At 34.8% G+C, this 18,579-nt stretch overlaps 1 protein-coding gene and 1 pseudogene across 11 annotated transcripts in view; both read left to right on the forward strand.

Moving 5' to 3' along the window:
• The window catches only part of PALS2 (protein associated with LIN7 2, MAGUK family member), a 113,893-nt gene that overhangs the window by 92,776 nt on the left and 2,538 nt on the right, over positions 1 to 18,579 (forward strand). For 8 of the 11 annotated variants that reach the window (XR_006211719.1, XM_042968360.1, XM_042968392.1 and 5 more), the window contains 3 exons: positions 6,042 to 6,244; positions 7,238 to 7,366; positions 14,462 to 16,420. Coding sequence is in view for 8 of the 11 variants with exons in the window: in XM_042968360.1 (XP_042824294.1) it covers positions 6,042 to 6,244; positions 7,238 to 7,366; positions 14,462 to 14,638 (509 nt within the window). In the remaining 3 variants the exon portion in view is untranslated. Of the gene's footprint in view, positions 1 to 6,041; positions 6,245 to 7,237; positions 7,367 to 14,461; positions 16,471 to 18,579 lie in introns of those variants that run through there. The other 3 variants (XR_006211720.1, XR_006211721.1, XM_042968334.1) reach the window with 3 other exon arrangements.
• Positions 13,687 to 14,077, forward strand: LOC102961131 (annotated as a pseudogene).

Here is an 18,579-nt window from a genome sequence, read left to right on the forward strand (position 1 = left end):
TTGTTTGTATGGGGTATTTTTCCTTTTTTTTTTTTTTTAACTTTCAACCTATTTGTGTCTTTGAATCTAAAATGTGTCTTTTGGAGACAGCATATAGTTGGATTATGGTTTTTGTTTATTTGTTTTAATCCATTCTGCCAGCCTCTGCCTTTTATTTGGAGTCTTTTATCCATTTAATGTAAATGATCCCCACTAGGAGTTCACCTGATTGTTTCCCTGTGATTAGGTTCTGGTCATGCATTATTGTTACTAGAAAAACAGAAGTCATGTTTTATTCTTCTCTGAACATCACATCTGGAGGTACATCTTGTCGATATGTCCCACTACTGATGATGTTAACTTTGATTATTGATTTAGGTGCTGTCTGATAGATTTCTTCACTGTAAAAGATAATTTTTCTCCCATTTGTTATTGATAAGTAATGTGTTCAAAAATACTTTGAAACTGTGTAAGTATTCTCCTCAGCAAACTTTTACCCAATTGTTTTAGCATCCATCAATAATTCATTAATTTAAAATCTTTTCCTGAATTTGGGGAAACAGCTATCAGTCCACTAAAATCCCTTCTCACATGGTTTGAATACACATTCATTTCCTAGTACCTTTGCAGTTAGGTCACCCGACTAATTTTTTCTGGCAAGCATATAACTAACTGGTTTGTTGGATGGCTGAGCTCTTTGGGAGCACAAACAGGAAAGAGCTTTATTTTCATCCAGTCACTGACTTCATACATGCACTATCAGATCTTCTTTCTCTCTTCTTTTCCTTCAGTCCCCTGGGAGATTCTATAACTTTCTAGTCACTTGCAGTTATGAGAATTATGTCATTTTGTCAAATAAGATTTTATTTTGGGTATGGAAGAAAAATAAGGCTACTCCAAAACAAAACTTCTGTGTTGTATCCAATTCACTATTTTTCCCTTCCTTACAGCTCATTCCTGACTCTTGGCTTAGGACCTACATTGGGAAGGGAAGGGTATAGTTTGTTCTATCATTCTCCCTTCATACCCTGCTCTGCTGTGTCTGGTTTTCAGGGTCAGGGCAGAAGAAGTGAGGATAAAAGGGCTGTTCTGTAAAATCTTGCCTTTTGGGGACTAGAGTTCTTTATGTCACAAATGTCTGAATACTCTTTTCTTCCTTGAGGCCTATTTGTAGCTAGGTTCTTTGGAGACTCTGTAAAGACCTCTCTACTTTGCAATTCCCTGGCCAGGCTATTATGATCTCCAGCTGTCCCCTTGAGACCCATGCCAAGCTCCATTCCTGTATCTCATATTCTCTTTTGCTTGGTTCTCTACCTTTCATTTTGTCTTTCTGTGCAGGATACCTTCAGAAAAGTTCAGGCCAGGCTATCTTTTGAATACACACACATCCCTACACACACAGCCCACAGGAAGCTCATTTCTGCTTTGCCAGACAGTGGGAGTACAAGTCGCTCCACTGCTACAATATGTCTCATGGGCTTTCACAATTCCCCAGGGAGAATCATTTTACCGTGGGGTAAAGGAGAAGAAAATAAAGCATTCTGCCCTGAACCTATGATTCATAATGTCAGTGACTTCTTTCTGAGTATATATTAGACAGAGGCAGGTGAGCAGATGATCCTAGGACCATGCTGGCCACTTTTTGGTAAACCCTGACAGAGGAAGGTGTAGATCCTTGGCATTGTAGCATCTATTTGGGACTTGAGGGATACTGCGAGACTACCAAAAAAAAAAAAAAAAAAAAAGTCTTATTCAGCATTTTGCTTATAAGTATTGAGAACACAATCAAACTAACTTCTAACCACAGAATTGTGACTATATTATTCACATAAAATTCACCTACTTTTTTCCCTACTTAACACACTTCTTTCTTTTCTTCAAACTCCTTACTTAAACGTATCATTCACAACTTTTTGTTCTTGTTGATCCCTTAGTGTGGAACACTGCCTCCCAGATCTTCAAATGCTTGAATTTTAGTTTTTATTCAGATCTCACCTTCTCAGAGGCCTTTACTGACCATTCAATCTAAAATAGCCTCCCCAGTACTTAGTGGTTGTGTTTTACACTTAAATTCTCATTTGACTGCTCACTGTCTCCACATTCAAGAATATGTCCCATGAGAACAGAGAGCTGCTCTGTCTTTTGTACTGCTGTAGACCCTAGAATAGGATCTAGCACATAGTATACACCCAACAAATACTTGATGAATGAAATTATATCATGAGCTTTTCCCCACAAGTCACTATATGTATGTATTATGTATGTGTGTGTATATATATATATATATATATATATATATACACACACACACATATATATATGTATATGTATATATATATATACATATACATATATATATAGTAAATATTAATCCTACAACAACAACAAAATAAACCAGTTCGGAAATGGGCAAAGAATCTGAATAGAAATGTCTCCAAAGAAGATACACAAATGGCCAGTAAACACAGGAAAAAGATGCTGAACATCACTAATTATTAGGGAAATGCAAATCAAAACCCCAATGATATCCCACTTTATACTCATTAGGGGATGGAATTATGTATTTTTAAAAAACAGATAATAATAAGCACTGGCAAAGATGTAGAGATATGAGAATGTGTGTTTGTTACTGAGGAGACTGTAAAATGGTGTTATCTGCTGTGGAAAACAGTATAGCAGTTCCTCAGAAAAATAAACCTAGAATTACCTTATGATCTAGCAGTTCAGCTTGTGGGAATATACCCAAAGGAATTGAAAGCAGGGAGTAAGATATTTGTACATGAATGTTCATAGCATTATTTACAATAACCAAAAGATAGCAATAGTGTAGATGTCCATCAGTGCATGAATGAGTAAACTAAGTGGTATATACGGACAGTGGAATATTATTCAGCCTTAAAAAAGAATGAAATTCTGATCCATGCTATCATATGGGTGAACCTTGAAAACATTATGCTGAAATAAGCCAGACACAAAAGGACAGATATTGTACAGTTCCATTTGTATGAGATACCTAGAATAATCAAATTCATAGAGACAGAAAGTGGAGTAGTAATTACCAGAGCCTAGGGGAGGGCATAATGGGAAGTCAGCGTTTAATGGACACAGAATTTCAGTTTGAGATGATGAAGATGTTCTGGAAATGGGTAGTGGTGATGATGGTTGTACAGTAATGTGAATATAATTAATGCCACTAAATTGCACACTTAAAAATGGTTAAAATGATCAATTTTATGTTATGTCTATTTTACCCTGGTAAACCTAAAAGAATGTTAATAGCTTCTTAATATTCCAGCAAAGAAGTATACTGTTATTACCCATTTATATAGTTTGAGTAGTTATTTTTGTTACAAGAGATGATAAAATGTGTATACATAAATCTAAAATTTAAAGTTATTAGATAGATGGATAATTTTAATTTCTTGATTTCTTAGTGCCAAATTAATTTCCAGAAAGATGTATTTATTTTACCTTTCTTCAGACTGTTACTTTAGTAAAGTTTCAAATCTGAATTTTTATATAGAAAGATTTAAAAATATCCATACATTAAGTTAACTCTCACTTCTTCATATAATGTAGGTGTGTTTTCTCTTAAAATCATTCACGTTTATATAGCATCTAGCTTAGTTTTGTTTTTTTGTTTTGTTTTTTTTCTTTTTACATCTCACAATCCACACAAAAAAGAAACACCAAAAAAATTATGACAAGTTTGCCTAATTCCTGGTATATAGTATTGTGCTGCATATTGTCAGGTGGTATGGACAAGAAAGTCTCATAGGGAAGGAGGTAAATGCTGGCATTATATTAAGTTGATTTTTCTTTATATATTAAATGATCCTAAAATAAAATAGAAAAAATTATTAATCTAGGGGGATGGGCTACCTTCTGAATCAAGTTTGCTCTTTAACATTGACATCTTGAGTTTAACAACACCAAAAATGTTACTTTGTTGATTGTTCTCTCATTTGAAGAGCTGTAAAAATTCAGAATTTTGCCATACAATTAAATTCTAAGAAATCACATTACTTGTTTGCTTAGTATATAAGCCTAAGGAATAATTTGTAGTAAAGTCACCCTGTTCTAATTTCTCTGTCCTGGGAATGGAAAGGAACTTAAATATGTGGCAGTATTGTTGCTGGCTTTTGTTAGATTTTTGTTTCTAGTTTTCACTAGAGAATGGGATTATAGTTAATATTTGCTTGTAAACTAAAAACATTTTGCCAAGAATTAAGATTCCCCCAACACATTGGAGGTGGCAATGGGGGCAATATATGCACCTATACATATTTATTTCAAGTAGTACATCCCCATATACGGTTTCATTGTAGAGCTTCACCCAAAAATAGTACTCTTCTAAAATTACATTCACAAATATTGAGCTAAGTCCTAGTATGCATTTATTTGGGGAGTTTAAAATTGCTTTAGAAGTTTTTTCATACTACCTTTGGTGAATAATTTCAGAAACCTTAGACGTCACATATTTTTTAATATGAAATGCCATCATAGCATCTTGAAGATCTTTAAGTTACTTTATAAATGCTCTCCACAGTTTTCTGGGATCATCACCTTCAAGGCTGAGCCGGAAAACAATGGGAGAAGAAAGGGAGTCCTGTTGTACTTAATGACCTCATTTATGAATTAGACCCTTATTATTGAGCTTGAATTTGAATTTCATTCTGTTCTTATCAAAGTTTTCTTGATGTGCTATGGGTATTATAAGTAGTCAAAGTACTGTCAACTTTTAATCTGGATTACTTTTTAATTACATGTGCTTGATGATCTCATCAGATAATCTACGTGTAAGTACTTGATTAGTAAAAGAATACTTTTTATATATAATCTAGCCAAAACTAGGTGAAGGCTAAACTGGAAAAATCACATACACACACTAACTCTGCATCTTTGCAATAGTTTTAAAGAGAATATCCTTTCCTAGGCTAGCCCAAATTGCAAAGGAGTTTATATCCCTGGAAGTATTCAGAACTCTAAAATATCAAGCAAAAGCATCCTCTAAATTTTGACTTGGTCTATCCACTGTTATTCTCTCAGAAGAAAACACTTTAGGTTAAAGTAGAGTAAGTTAAGAGAACATAATAATATCAAGTGTTGGCTAGATCCACCACCGAGGTACAAAACAAACAATTAACATTTCAGATTATCAGTAAGCAGGAAGCCCAAAGAAAGGTTTGGTATTAGGGTGAGAAAGAGGATAGATAATTTGTGGGTAAAACTGCATTTCAGAAGATTGATAATACAAACTAAAAATAGAATTTTGCTCACTTGTTGGACACTCAATTAGGAAATGTTCAAGCGTCAAGAAAGAATATAATTGATATTCCTTAAGGAGAAGGGGAGTGCTGGTGGCAGCTAGAAAAGGTATTCGCCTACAATATACCTCATAGTTAGTAGGATTCATTATAATTAAGAATTTAAATTTAGGGCTCTGCTTCTAGGAAATAATTTTGAGTTTCAAGCTGACTTTATAAAGCACATTTTTTTGAATATAAATTGTGTATTGGGGACTACCTCTTTAAACAGTCTTGTAGGTCAAGGGGCAGCAAACTTTTTTTTTTTTTACATTTATTTATTTTGAGAGAGAGTGACAGCAGGGGAGGGGCAGAGCGAGAGGGAGAGACAGAGAATCCCAAGCAGACTCCACATTGTCAGTGCAGAGCCTGCTGCAGGGCTTGAACCCATTAACCACAAGATCATGACCTGAGCAGAAGTTGGACACTTAACCGACTGAGCCATCCAGGTACCCCATGGGTCAGCAAACTTTTTAATTCAAGGCCACATAGTAAATATTTTAGGCCTGGCAGGCCGTCTATTCTCTGTCACAAACTGCTACACAATTGTGAAATGAATGAAACCCTAGGTAATAAATGAGCCATGGCTGTGGTCTAATCAAATTTTATTCACAAAAATAAGAAGCAGAACAGATTTGGCCATAGGCCATAATTTGCCAAACCCTGCACTAAATGTAAAAATCCTAAGCTACCTGTGCATTTTAATCTCAATTTTAATACTTTGCATCTTTGCATAAATTCTCAACATTATTTTAGTTACTTCACGGAAACCAAGGGAAGATGAAAAAGATGGTCAGGCATATAAATTTGTGTCACGTTCTGAGATGGAAGCAGATATTAAAGCTGGAAAATATTTGGAACATGGGGAATATGAAGGAAATCTCTATGGAACAAAAATTGATTCTATTCTTGAAGTTGTCCAAACTGGACGAACTTGCATCTTGGATGTCAACCCACAAGTAAGCTGCATGGATTCCAAAACTGTTTTTAAAATTTTGATTTCTGTGGAGTTTTTTGTTTTTTGGGTTTTTTTTGTTTTGTTTTGTTTTATTTTCAAATTGTGAGGGTGGTGATAGCTTTATCATGCATCCACATGATAATTTCTGATCAATTCGCCAATAGAGGCTTGGATAGCAATAGAACTTGATAGTTTAGTATTTACTTACTTGCTCAAGTAATATATAAATGCATGTGTTAGGAAATGTTAATTTTAAATTTTCAACAAAGCTGCAACACAAAGAATAAAAGATTAAAGTCACACCCCTTCCCACCCAACACACATACTCGCACACAACAATCTCTTCATTGTCATTCCCTGTCTTTCTCACCGACCCCTTCCCACCCCTCCACATTCAACTCCACCTAACTTCCCTACTCAGAGATAATTATTTAGTTCAGTATATATCTTTGTCATTTTATATACCTTAAATACAGATATATCTATAATTTTAATGGGCTATTTTTTTATATAAATAGGAAATTCTATACAGATTCTTTAGTTTTTTTCATTAAACAGTATCTCTTGAAAATGTTTTCATATGAGTTACTGTAGAGCTTTTGTTTTTAGTTGTTTGTAATTGCTGCATAGTACAAATGTATATTAATTTATATACCACTCTCAATAAACACTGAGATTATTTCTGCTTTTTCAATATTAACAGAATTCTACAAATAACATATAAAGCATTTACATCATTCTTGATGATTTTTTAATTACTTTGCTTTGTTCAAAAGGATTAAAGAGTAATGTGACTGAGGTCAGAACATAGTTACTGGATCACTAAGAAAGTACTGTATGAAATCAAAAAGATAGAAGGGGGCAAGTATTAATTTACAGCCTTAATCCTTAGTGAGAGGGCAGATAGACTGATTATTTAGCATTTAGTATAAATTAAAGGATAACATAAATTCTAATCCCATCTAAGTTGGTTTGTAATTGTTCTTCTACACAGGCCTTGAAAGTGCTGAGGACATCCGAGTTCATGCCCTATGTTGTATTTATTGCTGCTCCAGAACTAGAGACGTTACGTGCCATGCACAAGGCAGTGGTGGATGCTGGCATCACTACTAAGCTTTTGACGGTGAGCAGTTCTTTTCAGGCTAACAATATTATTTTCTTCCTAAGATTTTTTCTGTTTTATTTTGGACACGTTTTATTCTAATCATATTCACGAAATAAATATATGATATATTACAGAATAAAAATTCATTCATGAGATGTCGCTAGGATCTGCGACAGTGTGGCTTTAGGGGCTCCTGGGTGGTTCAGTCGGTTAAGCATCTGACTTCAGCTCAGGTCATGATCTCATGGTTTGTGTGTTCGAGCCCCCCATCAGGCTCTTTGCTGATAGCACAGAACCTGCTTTGGATCCTCTGTCTCCGCCCCCACACACACCCCGTGCCCCTCATGCCCCTCCCCCACTGGTTCTTTCTAAATAAATAAATAAATAAGCTTTACATACATACATACATACATACATACATACATACATACATACATAAAACACAAGTTTGTTTCCTCTATGTAAATGAAAGGGAACAGTACTAAAATATTCATATTAATCCGTCTCTCATTTTACCAATGAGGAAAAGGCTCCAAGACCATTAACAAGCATATTCATCATAAGGTTTACTACTGGTAGTATGTTCTGACTTTTAGTTTTTGTTGCATGTTTTCTTTTGTTTTCCTTCTCTCTCTCTTCATATTATAGGAAACTTAAAATATATACACAAGAGGGAAAAAAATGAACTCCCATATGCCCATCACCTAGCTTCAATAATACATGCCATTTGTGTTTTAATTAGACCTCTCTTCATTTCCTCCCTTACTTGGATTATTTTAAAGCAAATCTTTGATATGTCAGCAGTAAATATTTCAGTATCTATCTCTAAAACATAAAGGTTTTTTTTTAAACATAACCGTAACACCATTAACACAAAAAAATTAATAAGAGCAACTTTTTTTTTTTTTAATGGTTATTTGTTTTTGAGAGAGAGTGCGAGTGGGAGAGTGACAGAGAGAGAGAGAGAGAGAGAGAGGGAGACCGAGAATCCGAAGCAGGGTCCATACTGTCAGTGCAAAGCCTGATGTGGGGCTTGAACCCTCAAACCATGAGATCATGACCTGAGCTGAAGTTGGATGCTCAACCGACTGAGCCACCCAGGAGCCCTGAGAGCAACTTTTAATATCATCAAATATACCATCCATATTTGAATTTCTCCAAGAGTTAGAATTTTTTTACAGTTGATTTATTCAAATCAGATCCAAACAAGATCAACACATTTCATTTACTTGATGTCTTCTAAACTTCTTCCCCCCCACCCACCCCTGCGGTTTAATCAAAAGATAACTGACTTACAATAAACTTTACGTACTAAAAGTGTACCATTTGGTAAGTCTGGGCATATGTATATACCCATAAAGCCATCACAGTCAGGATAATAGACATGTCCATTACCTCCAAAGATGCCCTTGTGCCCCTTCAGAATCCTTCCTTTCCACTGCATCTCTCTCTTCCCACACTGTTGCTGATAAGCCTTGAAATCATGTAGTGTTACTCTGCTTTGTTCTTTTTCAGGCTTCTCTATGTTTCTGCTTCACTTTTTGAATATCTGAAATATAGTAAGTGTTTTCATGTCCTTGTTTACTAATTCTGACATTTATGTCAGTTCTGGATCAGTTTTGACTTGAATGACTTTTCTTCTTACATTGGTCCTATTTTCCTGCTGCTTTCAGGCATTGTGAGCTTTGTTCTGAGATGCACTTGTTGGGAAACAGTTTGTTCCTTTCAGGTCTTGCTTTTAAAATGTGTTAGGTAGGACCAGAATAGTTCTTGATCTATGGGCAGTTATTGTTCACCTGTGAGGCAAGACCATTTGAGGGCTCTTCCGAGTGGCTTGTGCATCGAGGTTTTCTGTGCTGCCTGATGAGAAGAGGTCCTGTTCCTGGCTCAACTTGAGTACCTCTCATTTTTTCTGATGGTTCTTTGGCGGCCTCAGGTAGGTTTACACTGCCCTAATTGGTATATAGCTGAATGCTGGAAGGGGATGGGTCTTTGCAAGTCTCTGAAGTTCTCTCTCCATGCTGCTGTTCTGTTCAGGTATTCTGTCCTGAGAACTCTTGCCCCCTTGGTTTCCCTGAGCTCTCAGCTCTGTCCCAACTCAGAATGTTGGGTAGGCTCCTCCTGGGTTCTACCTTGTGTGCTGCAGCCTAGAAAGTCTTTCAAGACAGTAAGCTGGGGTGGTCATAGGGCTCATTTCATTTGTTTTCTGCTTCCTGAAATATCAGTCTTTTGTTGCCTCATGCATGAGGTCTTAAAAACTGTTTTTCTGTACATTCTGTCTGTTTTCATTGTGAGACAAGAGGGTTAGTCTAATATCTGTTACTACATCTTAGCTGGCAGTAGACATCACTTTATTCCGTTCTAATCTGTAAATTCTCACTGCTTCCCTCCCTCTCCTCTCTTGTAACCTTCTAATTTAGTTGTTCAAAAAATGAAGTCAGTTATTCTATAGAGTGCTCCAGAGTCTAGATTTTCACCAGTTCTGTCCCCATTGTGTCATTTCCCTCTATTCCTTGTATTTCCTGTGAACTGATGGATCAGATATAGGTTCACTTTTATTTCTCAAGAATAATTAATAAGTGATACTTCTTGTTTTGTTACATTATGAGGCATATTAAAGGTGCTCTTTTTGTGATAAGAATGCTCAGTGTGTTCAAATGTCCTTAGCCCAGTCTATGAAGTAGTAGCTTTTTACCTAATGATTTCAGCAAGTTTTATTCATCTTTGCCTGGATCACTTATTTTAGGGATTGTAAAATGGTAGTATTCAAAGTTTGTCATTCTTTATGAATTTATAAACTAGAGCTCTTCTAAGAAATAACTTTTCCTTATCAACTAGTTGATTACTCTGAAATAGAGTTCAAATAGGAAGGTCAGGGTATATGTTGATACTTTGCTTTTTATGGGTCACTTTTCAGAATAATGGATTTGTTCCTTAAGAGCCCCCAGAGGCAACAGGTGATCAAATAAGGGGTTTTTTTTTTGTTTTTTTAGTTTGATTATGAGCACATGATATGAGTTTTTGATGTGGTTACTCTATCGCAGTTATTGTTCTTACTGATGCTCAAATTGCCCCATCTTTGACCAATAGGAGCTTATTCAAGTTGGCTCTTGAGACCTTATTTCATGAGCCCAATAGTCTCTGATAGCTTCCTTGCTATCTGGTATGACAGATATTCCAGGCTCCTCTTGTACATTTCCTTTTCTAGGCCAGGCATCAGCTGTTTCTTCAAGAAGCTCTGGTTCCTTTTAGGGTAAATGGTGTTTTAAGACCATAATACTAGGGGTGTACATTGTCACAAGATTGATCATTGTTTCTAGCTATACCTTTCAGGTAGACAGAGGTAGGATATATGTTTTTCTGTTGTATGTCTGAAGCAAACTATGTCACGAATTCATACTGAAACTTCCCATTCAAATTCAGAATTACAAGGTTTTTACTTAACCTCTTTTATATGTATATCTCCATTCCCCTACCCTGAGTATCCCAGTTCTCAAAAACACTGGGAATGTTAGACCTAAAATAATCATATAATTGCTCATTTACTTAATCACACAGTACACACACAGCAGTGTGAGAATAAGTATACTGACACTACGGGGTATGATTACCATAAACTGTTTTGGTTTTTTTTTTTTTTTGTCCTTAGGGTTTATCCCCTGAATATATACAGTCAAATCACTGTGTTTAAAGTCCCTTGAAATACTTCCTCTCTGTGTACTTAGTTATTACTCTTTTTTTAATGTTTATATATTTTGAGAGAGAGGGAAAAAGAGAATCCTAAGGAGGCTCCATGCTTAGCACAAGCCTGACACTAGGTTTGATCTCACCACTATAAGGTCATGACCTGAGCTGAAATCTAGTCAGGCACTTAACTGACAGAGCCACTTAGGTGCCTCTAGTTACCATTCGTTTTGATGTTTAAATTGGCCTATGTTTAGCTCATGGGAATATTCAGTTTGTCTTCTGAGTCTTTTTAACACAACCCCAATAATCTTTGATGACTCTTTTCTTTCTAGTACAACAAACTGTTCCAGGTCTTACACATTTATTGGCCCGGACCTGGAACCAGCCATCCAAAATCCCTGGTTCCTTTTAGTGGGAAATGGTATTTAGAGATGATATAGGTACTAAAGTTGTGCATTGAACTTAGTTACTCATTATTTCTAGGCCTTTTTGGTGGCCAGATATAGGAAATATATTTTCCTTTTTCAGAAAACACACATCATTCGTTCAATTTGATGGTTCCAATTTAAACTTTACATTATTTTACTTCTTTGACTCTGTATTTGTCATTTTTCTTATGCTGAAAATATTGGTTCCTGATAACATAATTTCTTACTTTACATATAAACTGAGAACCTACTATGTATATAATTTCTGAGTAACAATATCAGTATTAATGTCAATAGTATGATTATTGAAAACTTTTAAGTTTTGGGCTTTTAAAAAAGTTGTTCCTAAGATCTATTCCAGTGGGTATTATTTAATTTTAACGTTACTGAAATAATTCCTTTCTGTGTAGTTAAACCATCAACTTAAAACACTGGTTTATTTCATTTTGCTTTTTATTTTCAGGTATTGTTCTTTTTTTCATGTGAATTTAATTCTGTTGTATCATTCTATACATTTAATAGTTCTAAGGTAAATCTTAACAGAAAAATCTAGCTTTTCTCTGTCCTCTACACGCCCACCTACAAAGGTAGCCATTTTCACTATTTGTTTTTAATATAAGCAAGTGTGTATATGTGTGTATCCTTTCTCCCCTATTTCTTACATAAAAAGTCGCTTATTATATACGGTAGTCTGCCTGCATTTTCCACCTACCAATATAGTCTAGAGATCCATCTGTATGTTGTACTCTGCTATTGTTACATGATTGTTATTGCCCAAAACAACCTTTTTTTTTTTTTTAATGAACCAGATTGCTAGTGACTGTAATAGGTAAAAATTATTTTCAAGGTGAGTTGTGGCTGTACATCTATCATAAAAGATATTTTAGTTGTTTCAAACTGATTTAGAGATGTCAGTGATGTTAACTAAAATATAAGTAGTAGTGTCCCTAAGGCCTAGTTTGGAACCCATTTGTCTCTCTACACTTCCCTTTAGGTGTTTTTACCATTGGTAAAATGGTTTTATGTACCATTGTTACACTGATGATTCCTAGTTCATGTATAGGTAACCCAGGCCTCCGAGCTCTGACTTTTACCCATTGGTAAAATGGTTTTATGTACCATTGTTACATTGATGATTCCTAGTTCATGTATAGGTAATCCAGGCCGCCGAGCTCTGACTTGCATAACCTATCACTACTTAGCACTTAGATGTTACCCAAGACATCTTAAACTTAACATACACAAAGTAGAACATTTTCCCCCCAAAATTATGCTCTCCCTACTCCCACCCCCAACTTTGCATTTTCTACAATTACTTCTTCCACATCTTGATTCATTTTCCTCACTTTTCACATTCATAGCTAATATTGATGATTTTATCACCAAAATATATTTCCAGTCTGGTGTCATTTCCATCTCCTCTTTCTCCATCACAAGCCAGAGATGCCTTTCCATTGCATGTGGGTCCTCCAGGACCTAGCCTGTACTCATCTCCATGTTACCCCCACCCTTAGTCCTTCTGTCCATCCTGACCTTTCAGTATCTTAAAACACATCAGGGTCATTTCCCTCCTGGGTTTTTCATTGGTGTTTCCCCTGCTTGGAATGCTCTTTCCCCCCACTAGAGTTCTCAGGCTAAATGTCATTTACTCAGTGTCTTTGTAATCACTCTTTCTAAAGTAGAATTCTCAAAATTCTTTGTTCTTGGTTGGTTTCTTTTATAGTACTCATTACAACTTGGAAGTTTTTGTGTTTATTTGCCCTTTATCTGCCTCCTCCACTGGAGGGTAGGAACCCATTCTCTCTTATTCATTGTTCTATCTATAGATGATGAAATATAGTAGACACCTTAATAGAAACTCAATAAATATTTGAAGAACATATAGAAAAAATGTGAAATTTCATTTTTAAAGTTGCAATGTAATGAAAAGCTTCACTTGCTCATGCAGAACCCATTACTTATTTATTCTCCACATTATTCCAAAATATTTTACAAAATATAAACAATGCTAGCTACAGAAATAAATGTGTGTGTGAGTATATGTTGTTAGAGGTGGGAAACATGTGGTTAGTCTTCAAAATACATTTCGAAGATTCTCTTTCCTAGAATTAGGCAGCAGATTTGGCTTTGAGCTTAGAAGTCACTGCAGAATGGTTTCCATGATCTACAGAACCTGTAAGATAAAAATCTTTTGAACTCTTTCCACCATCTTTCTGTGCTGCCATATTGGTATACATGAATGTCCTGGCAGATGCTCTTAAGAGCATTAACAATGCTGAAAAGAGAGGCAAATGCCAGGTTCTTACTAGGCCATGCTCCAAAGTCATTATCCAGTTTCTAAACTGTGATGATGAAACGTGGTTACATTGGCAAATTTGAAATCATTCATGATCACAGAGCTGGGAAAGTTGTTACAAACCTCATAAGCAGGTTAAACAACTGTGGAGTTATCAGCCCCAGATTTTATGTACAACTCAAAGATCTAGAAAAATGGCAGAATAATCTCCTGTCCCACCAGTTTGGTTTCATTGTACTGACCACCTCAGCTGGCATGCAGGATCATGAAGAAGCAAGACAAAAACACAAAGGGAAAATTCTAGGATTCTTTTTCTAGGATGTCATACATATATTCAAATTAAAAAAAAAATCATTTGAAGAGGATGCTATAGTTGTGCTAGAAACCTAAAATAATTATTTTATTACCTTAGATTTCACCCTGAGTTTATTATCAGCAGTTGTTTAATTAGGAATATTTTCCTAAGATCAGTGAAATAGAAGATAGAGAATACTCATAAAGCAAACATGAACTCTGCTGTAAAGACTAGGATATGAACATATGGTAATGTTTTTTTCAACACTATATAAATTAGATTTTGAGAATTAATATTAATCACCATAAATAAAAGTCCAATGTACTTAGTTCTTACATTCACTTTGGTGTTTGAGCAAGTAAATACACCTTATGATAGAAACATTTCCTTTTAACACTCTTTGACAGGACTCTGACTTGAAGAAAACCGTGGATGAAAGTGCACGAATTCAGAGAGCATACAACCACTATTTTGATTTGATCATCGTAAACGACAATCTAGACAAAGCCTTTGAAAAACTACAAACTGCCATAGAGAAGCTGAGAATGGAGCCACAGTGGGTCCCAATCAGCTGGGTTTACTGATGATTCACTAAGGTTCAGAATGGAAATAAAACTTTTTAAAAGTGACTGCAACAAATAAGCCTTCTACTGAGAAAATACATGCACAGGTAGACAATATCTGCCAAGTTTAGGCATTTTTATTGTGTAGATTGAAATACCAGTACACTATTCTGAATTTTTATATAAAATGTGGTTGGGAAGGTGTACTAATATATAATTTATCTTAATTTTTCTAACTTTTTATGGATAATATTTCTATTCATACCACATAAAGAAATGCGTTGAAGCATTTTGTATATGTTTTGATTTAGTACCCTTGCCTTTTTCATCAAAGGAATTTTCAAATCCTTCATTCTCATATTGGTCTCCCATTTTCACTGTGATAATGAATACTTGAAATAGTTTTGTAAAGCTGTCCTTTGGTTCAGTATCAACTAGTGAAGGGTCAGTTACTCTTAGGAAAAAATTGTAGTTATTGGTCTTCTTTCCTAATACAAGTTCTTACAGAAGCAGGACTGTAACGTCAGTGCCATCCAAGGCTGACATTGAAAGTCTGCTCAACACTACATGGCTTCATTATTTCAAAGATAGATGGCTATCCATTCTAATTTAAACAAATATATTGGTTTCTTTTCCCTTCATTTCTATCTTGAGGGGAAAAGTGAAGAGCAATAGTTGGCACTCTCATTTGTTGCCATGACAAGCTGATGCTTGAGTGAATGTGTCCCCAGCAAGCAAGGCCATGCAGGCTGAGAGAGTGCCTTATCCTGTAACACGTAAACTGACACAAAGTTGATTTATTTTCACATGTAGAAATTTGACAAAAATGAGCCTACTGCTTTCAACGGGTTTTCATTAGGATACGGTCAGCAAATGTATTATGCCTCTGCAAATTTTTTTGATGCTTTAAAATGCCTCTAAGTTTGCAAGTGGGGGATTTGGTGAAAATCAGTGTGCTTTTTTTGAAGTGGGATGTGATTGTTAGAATATTTGTTAAATCTGTTGTGTTGAGAACCAAATCCATTGAACAATTTATAAGATTTGCAAATAACTGTAAGCCGTTTCATCTATATGTAATATATACATTATATAATATGTACATTGTATGTATTATATAATATATATTAAAAAAGGTTTCATATATTGTTTTTACGTTTCTGTTAGGAAATGTACTTTTTTGTTTAATGATTAGGAAAACAAAACAGCTCCCCTCCTTTAGATGCGTTAACATACTCAGATTTTTAAGATTCATCTCCATTTGTATCTCCCTTTAGGATTCTTACATGGTATATATTCTTCCTCAAACATATTTAGAGATGTAGCTCATCATTAAACTAAGTTAGCCATGTTTTATATTGCTGCCAACTTTTCACAGGGACAGTATTCACACTTAAAAGGTTAGGTGCTTAAATATTAGTGGTCATCTTTGTCAGTGGTAGGCATTAGACACCTGGCTGTTGAATTTGTTTTCTTCTCAGCAAAGCTGTCACATGGAATGCCAGCCAGGAGCACTTAGAGGGAAGAGAAAATACATGGCAGTAAGCAGTATGCACACATTGCTTTAAATCTTTTTAACAATGAAACAACGCCCAAGTTGCTGTATGGTTAAGAGTGGAAATCTATAGGTATTTTTTTCTAGAATTTCATATCCAGAACACAAATTAATGTTCTTTGTCCTAGCATAGGACATCAGTGGCAAAATGGATCATACCCTTTTAATAACTTTGGTAACTTTTAAACGACGTATATTTACATCAGAATTCTGGCTTCTCAAAGCAACCTGAATCAAAGCACAGTGTCAAGGTAATATCTTATGACTTAATGTTTCAACACACTATAAATTTTAAGTTTCATTTTCATGTTCTCAGGAAATGTGCTGTCTTCTATGGTATGCCTTCATGCTGCTGCATGGAGCCTCTGTGAACAACTGTACGATCATCGTAACAGCACAAGTTTATCCACAAAAATATTTCAACTGTCTTGACATGATAGAGATGATTTTTACATCATATATATTTTTAGCTTTATCATCTAGCATAAAATGCATATTAGAAAATAGTCTATACTTAAAGGAATTATTTCTATTATAAATTGCATTCATGACTAATTAATACACACTTGATTCCCCATAATATAAAATGAAATAATGCTCTTTAGTTAATTTCAGTCAAGATGCCAGAGCTGAAGAGAATAAATTCAGAGAAGTTATTTCAGTCCAGATGCCAGAGCTGAAGAGAATAAATTCAGAGAAGTTCATTGTATCTCAATAGAGTCATTGAACTTGAAACTGAAGTCTCATCTGAGTCTGCAGGACCTGGCAGATCTCTGCTGGGGCAAGGAGTCCCAAGGGCCCCAGTAGTCTCCCAAGGCAACAAGAGTATAGTTGTAATCAAGGAAATGTGAATTTCTCTTGTGGGAAATATACAAAATAATGAGCTTTACCGAAGAGAAAATGGTTTAAAGTGATGCTGAACAACTGATAATAGTTAAAATACACATGCACCTGCATATGCTTTTGGGAAACGTGCCAATACGTTAATGCACATGAGCATTCTTTGTAGACAGATGAATGTCCACATTCAGCATTCAGGGCATGACTATTTCCATACAACTAAATATTATGTATATATATATATATATATATTTTATTTTCAAATGTACAAATACCCATAGAATTGATGTTCCTGGGTAAGCCATATAACACTGTAACTAGTGGAATATATGCGATGCATTGCAAGTAGAGTTTCACTTTTGTTCTAGCCATGCCTTGATTATGCATTCTCTATTTCTGTTTGATATTTGGATAATATCAATCCAATACATCAGGACTTTGTTTACTTTTATCAATTCTAACTATACAATTGCTGAACATAGCTTTTTAAAATAGAAATCATAAGCCCATGAATGACTACAGCAATAGTAGCCTGAATCTAGATTCTAGAATCTAGTAAATTTACTTATAGTAACTTATAAGGACAAGTTTTCTTTAAAAGAGCAAATTGATTAACACAAATTTAGAAAATAATGCAAATTAGCAATAAAATACAATAGGGTAGCATTATAGATTATGGCCAGATACTAACTGCTTTGACCATACTTTGTCAATGACAATAAAAGATGATCTTTGCTTTAACAATTCATTAAATTGCTACTTACTGTTAGGTAAAACAACAAGTGTCATAATCTAATAATTGAGTTGATTTTCAAGATGGATAGCCATGGAGTTAGGTACAATTACTTTAAACTGGTAAATATTGAACATCAAGTTCTAAAAATTGGTCAAAATAGCGATCTACTTAACATTGTACTTTTATGACTTCTGAAACAACACTCCATTTTCCAGAAATCACAGGATAGGGAGCCAATAATTTTGTAGTAATGAATCTTTATACTAAATATGAAAAAAGAAATCCTGAACTTTTATGTACATATATAGGTCATTTTTTTAATGTCTCAGTCACCATATATATTACAATATATATACAGCCATATGTATAATATGTAAAACTTTCCCAAACTACATGAATAATAAAACTAAATGTGTTTACCCATGTAATTATAGCTAGTGTTCTTAAATGTTTACTCCCAAATTCTTAGACCTTCTGAAACTTTTTTTTTCATGTTGTTTTATAAGACTCTGGTTTTACCTTGAGGCAGATACTAATCTCCTTTTTGAAAAAAATGTATGATGAAATTCAGATCAGAAAATTATCACTATAACAATTTCCTTAAGGAAAAAGGACAGAGTTCTAAATGGCATTGTCTTGGGAAATACTTACTTAAGCTTTCAAATGAATTTGTGATATGACTCAGATTTAGAGATTGGGGTAACTGCCCTCCTCTTCCAATGGATTTGCTGTGAAAATATCTGTGTAATAATATCTGCATTTTGAGTTTTGGGAGAAATTCAGTATTTTAAATAATGGCATTATTGTATATAGTACAAGTGAATATTCACAAAC

This window comes from Panthera tigris, chromosome A2, assembly GCF_018350195.1.
Source record: "Panthera tigris isolate Pti1 chromosome A2, P.tigris_Pti1_mat1.1, whole genome shotgun sequence".
NCBI classification, from domain to species: domain Eukaryota; kingdom Metazoa; phylum Chordata; class Mammalia; order Carnivora; family Felidae; genus Panthera; species Panthera tigris.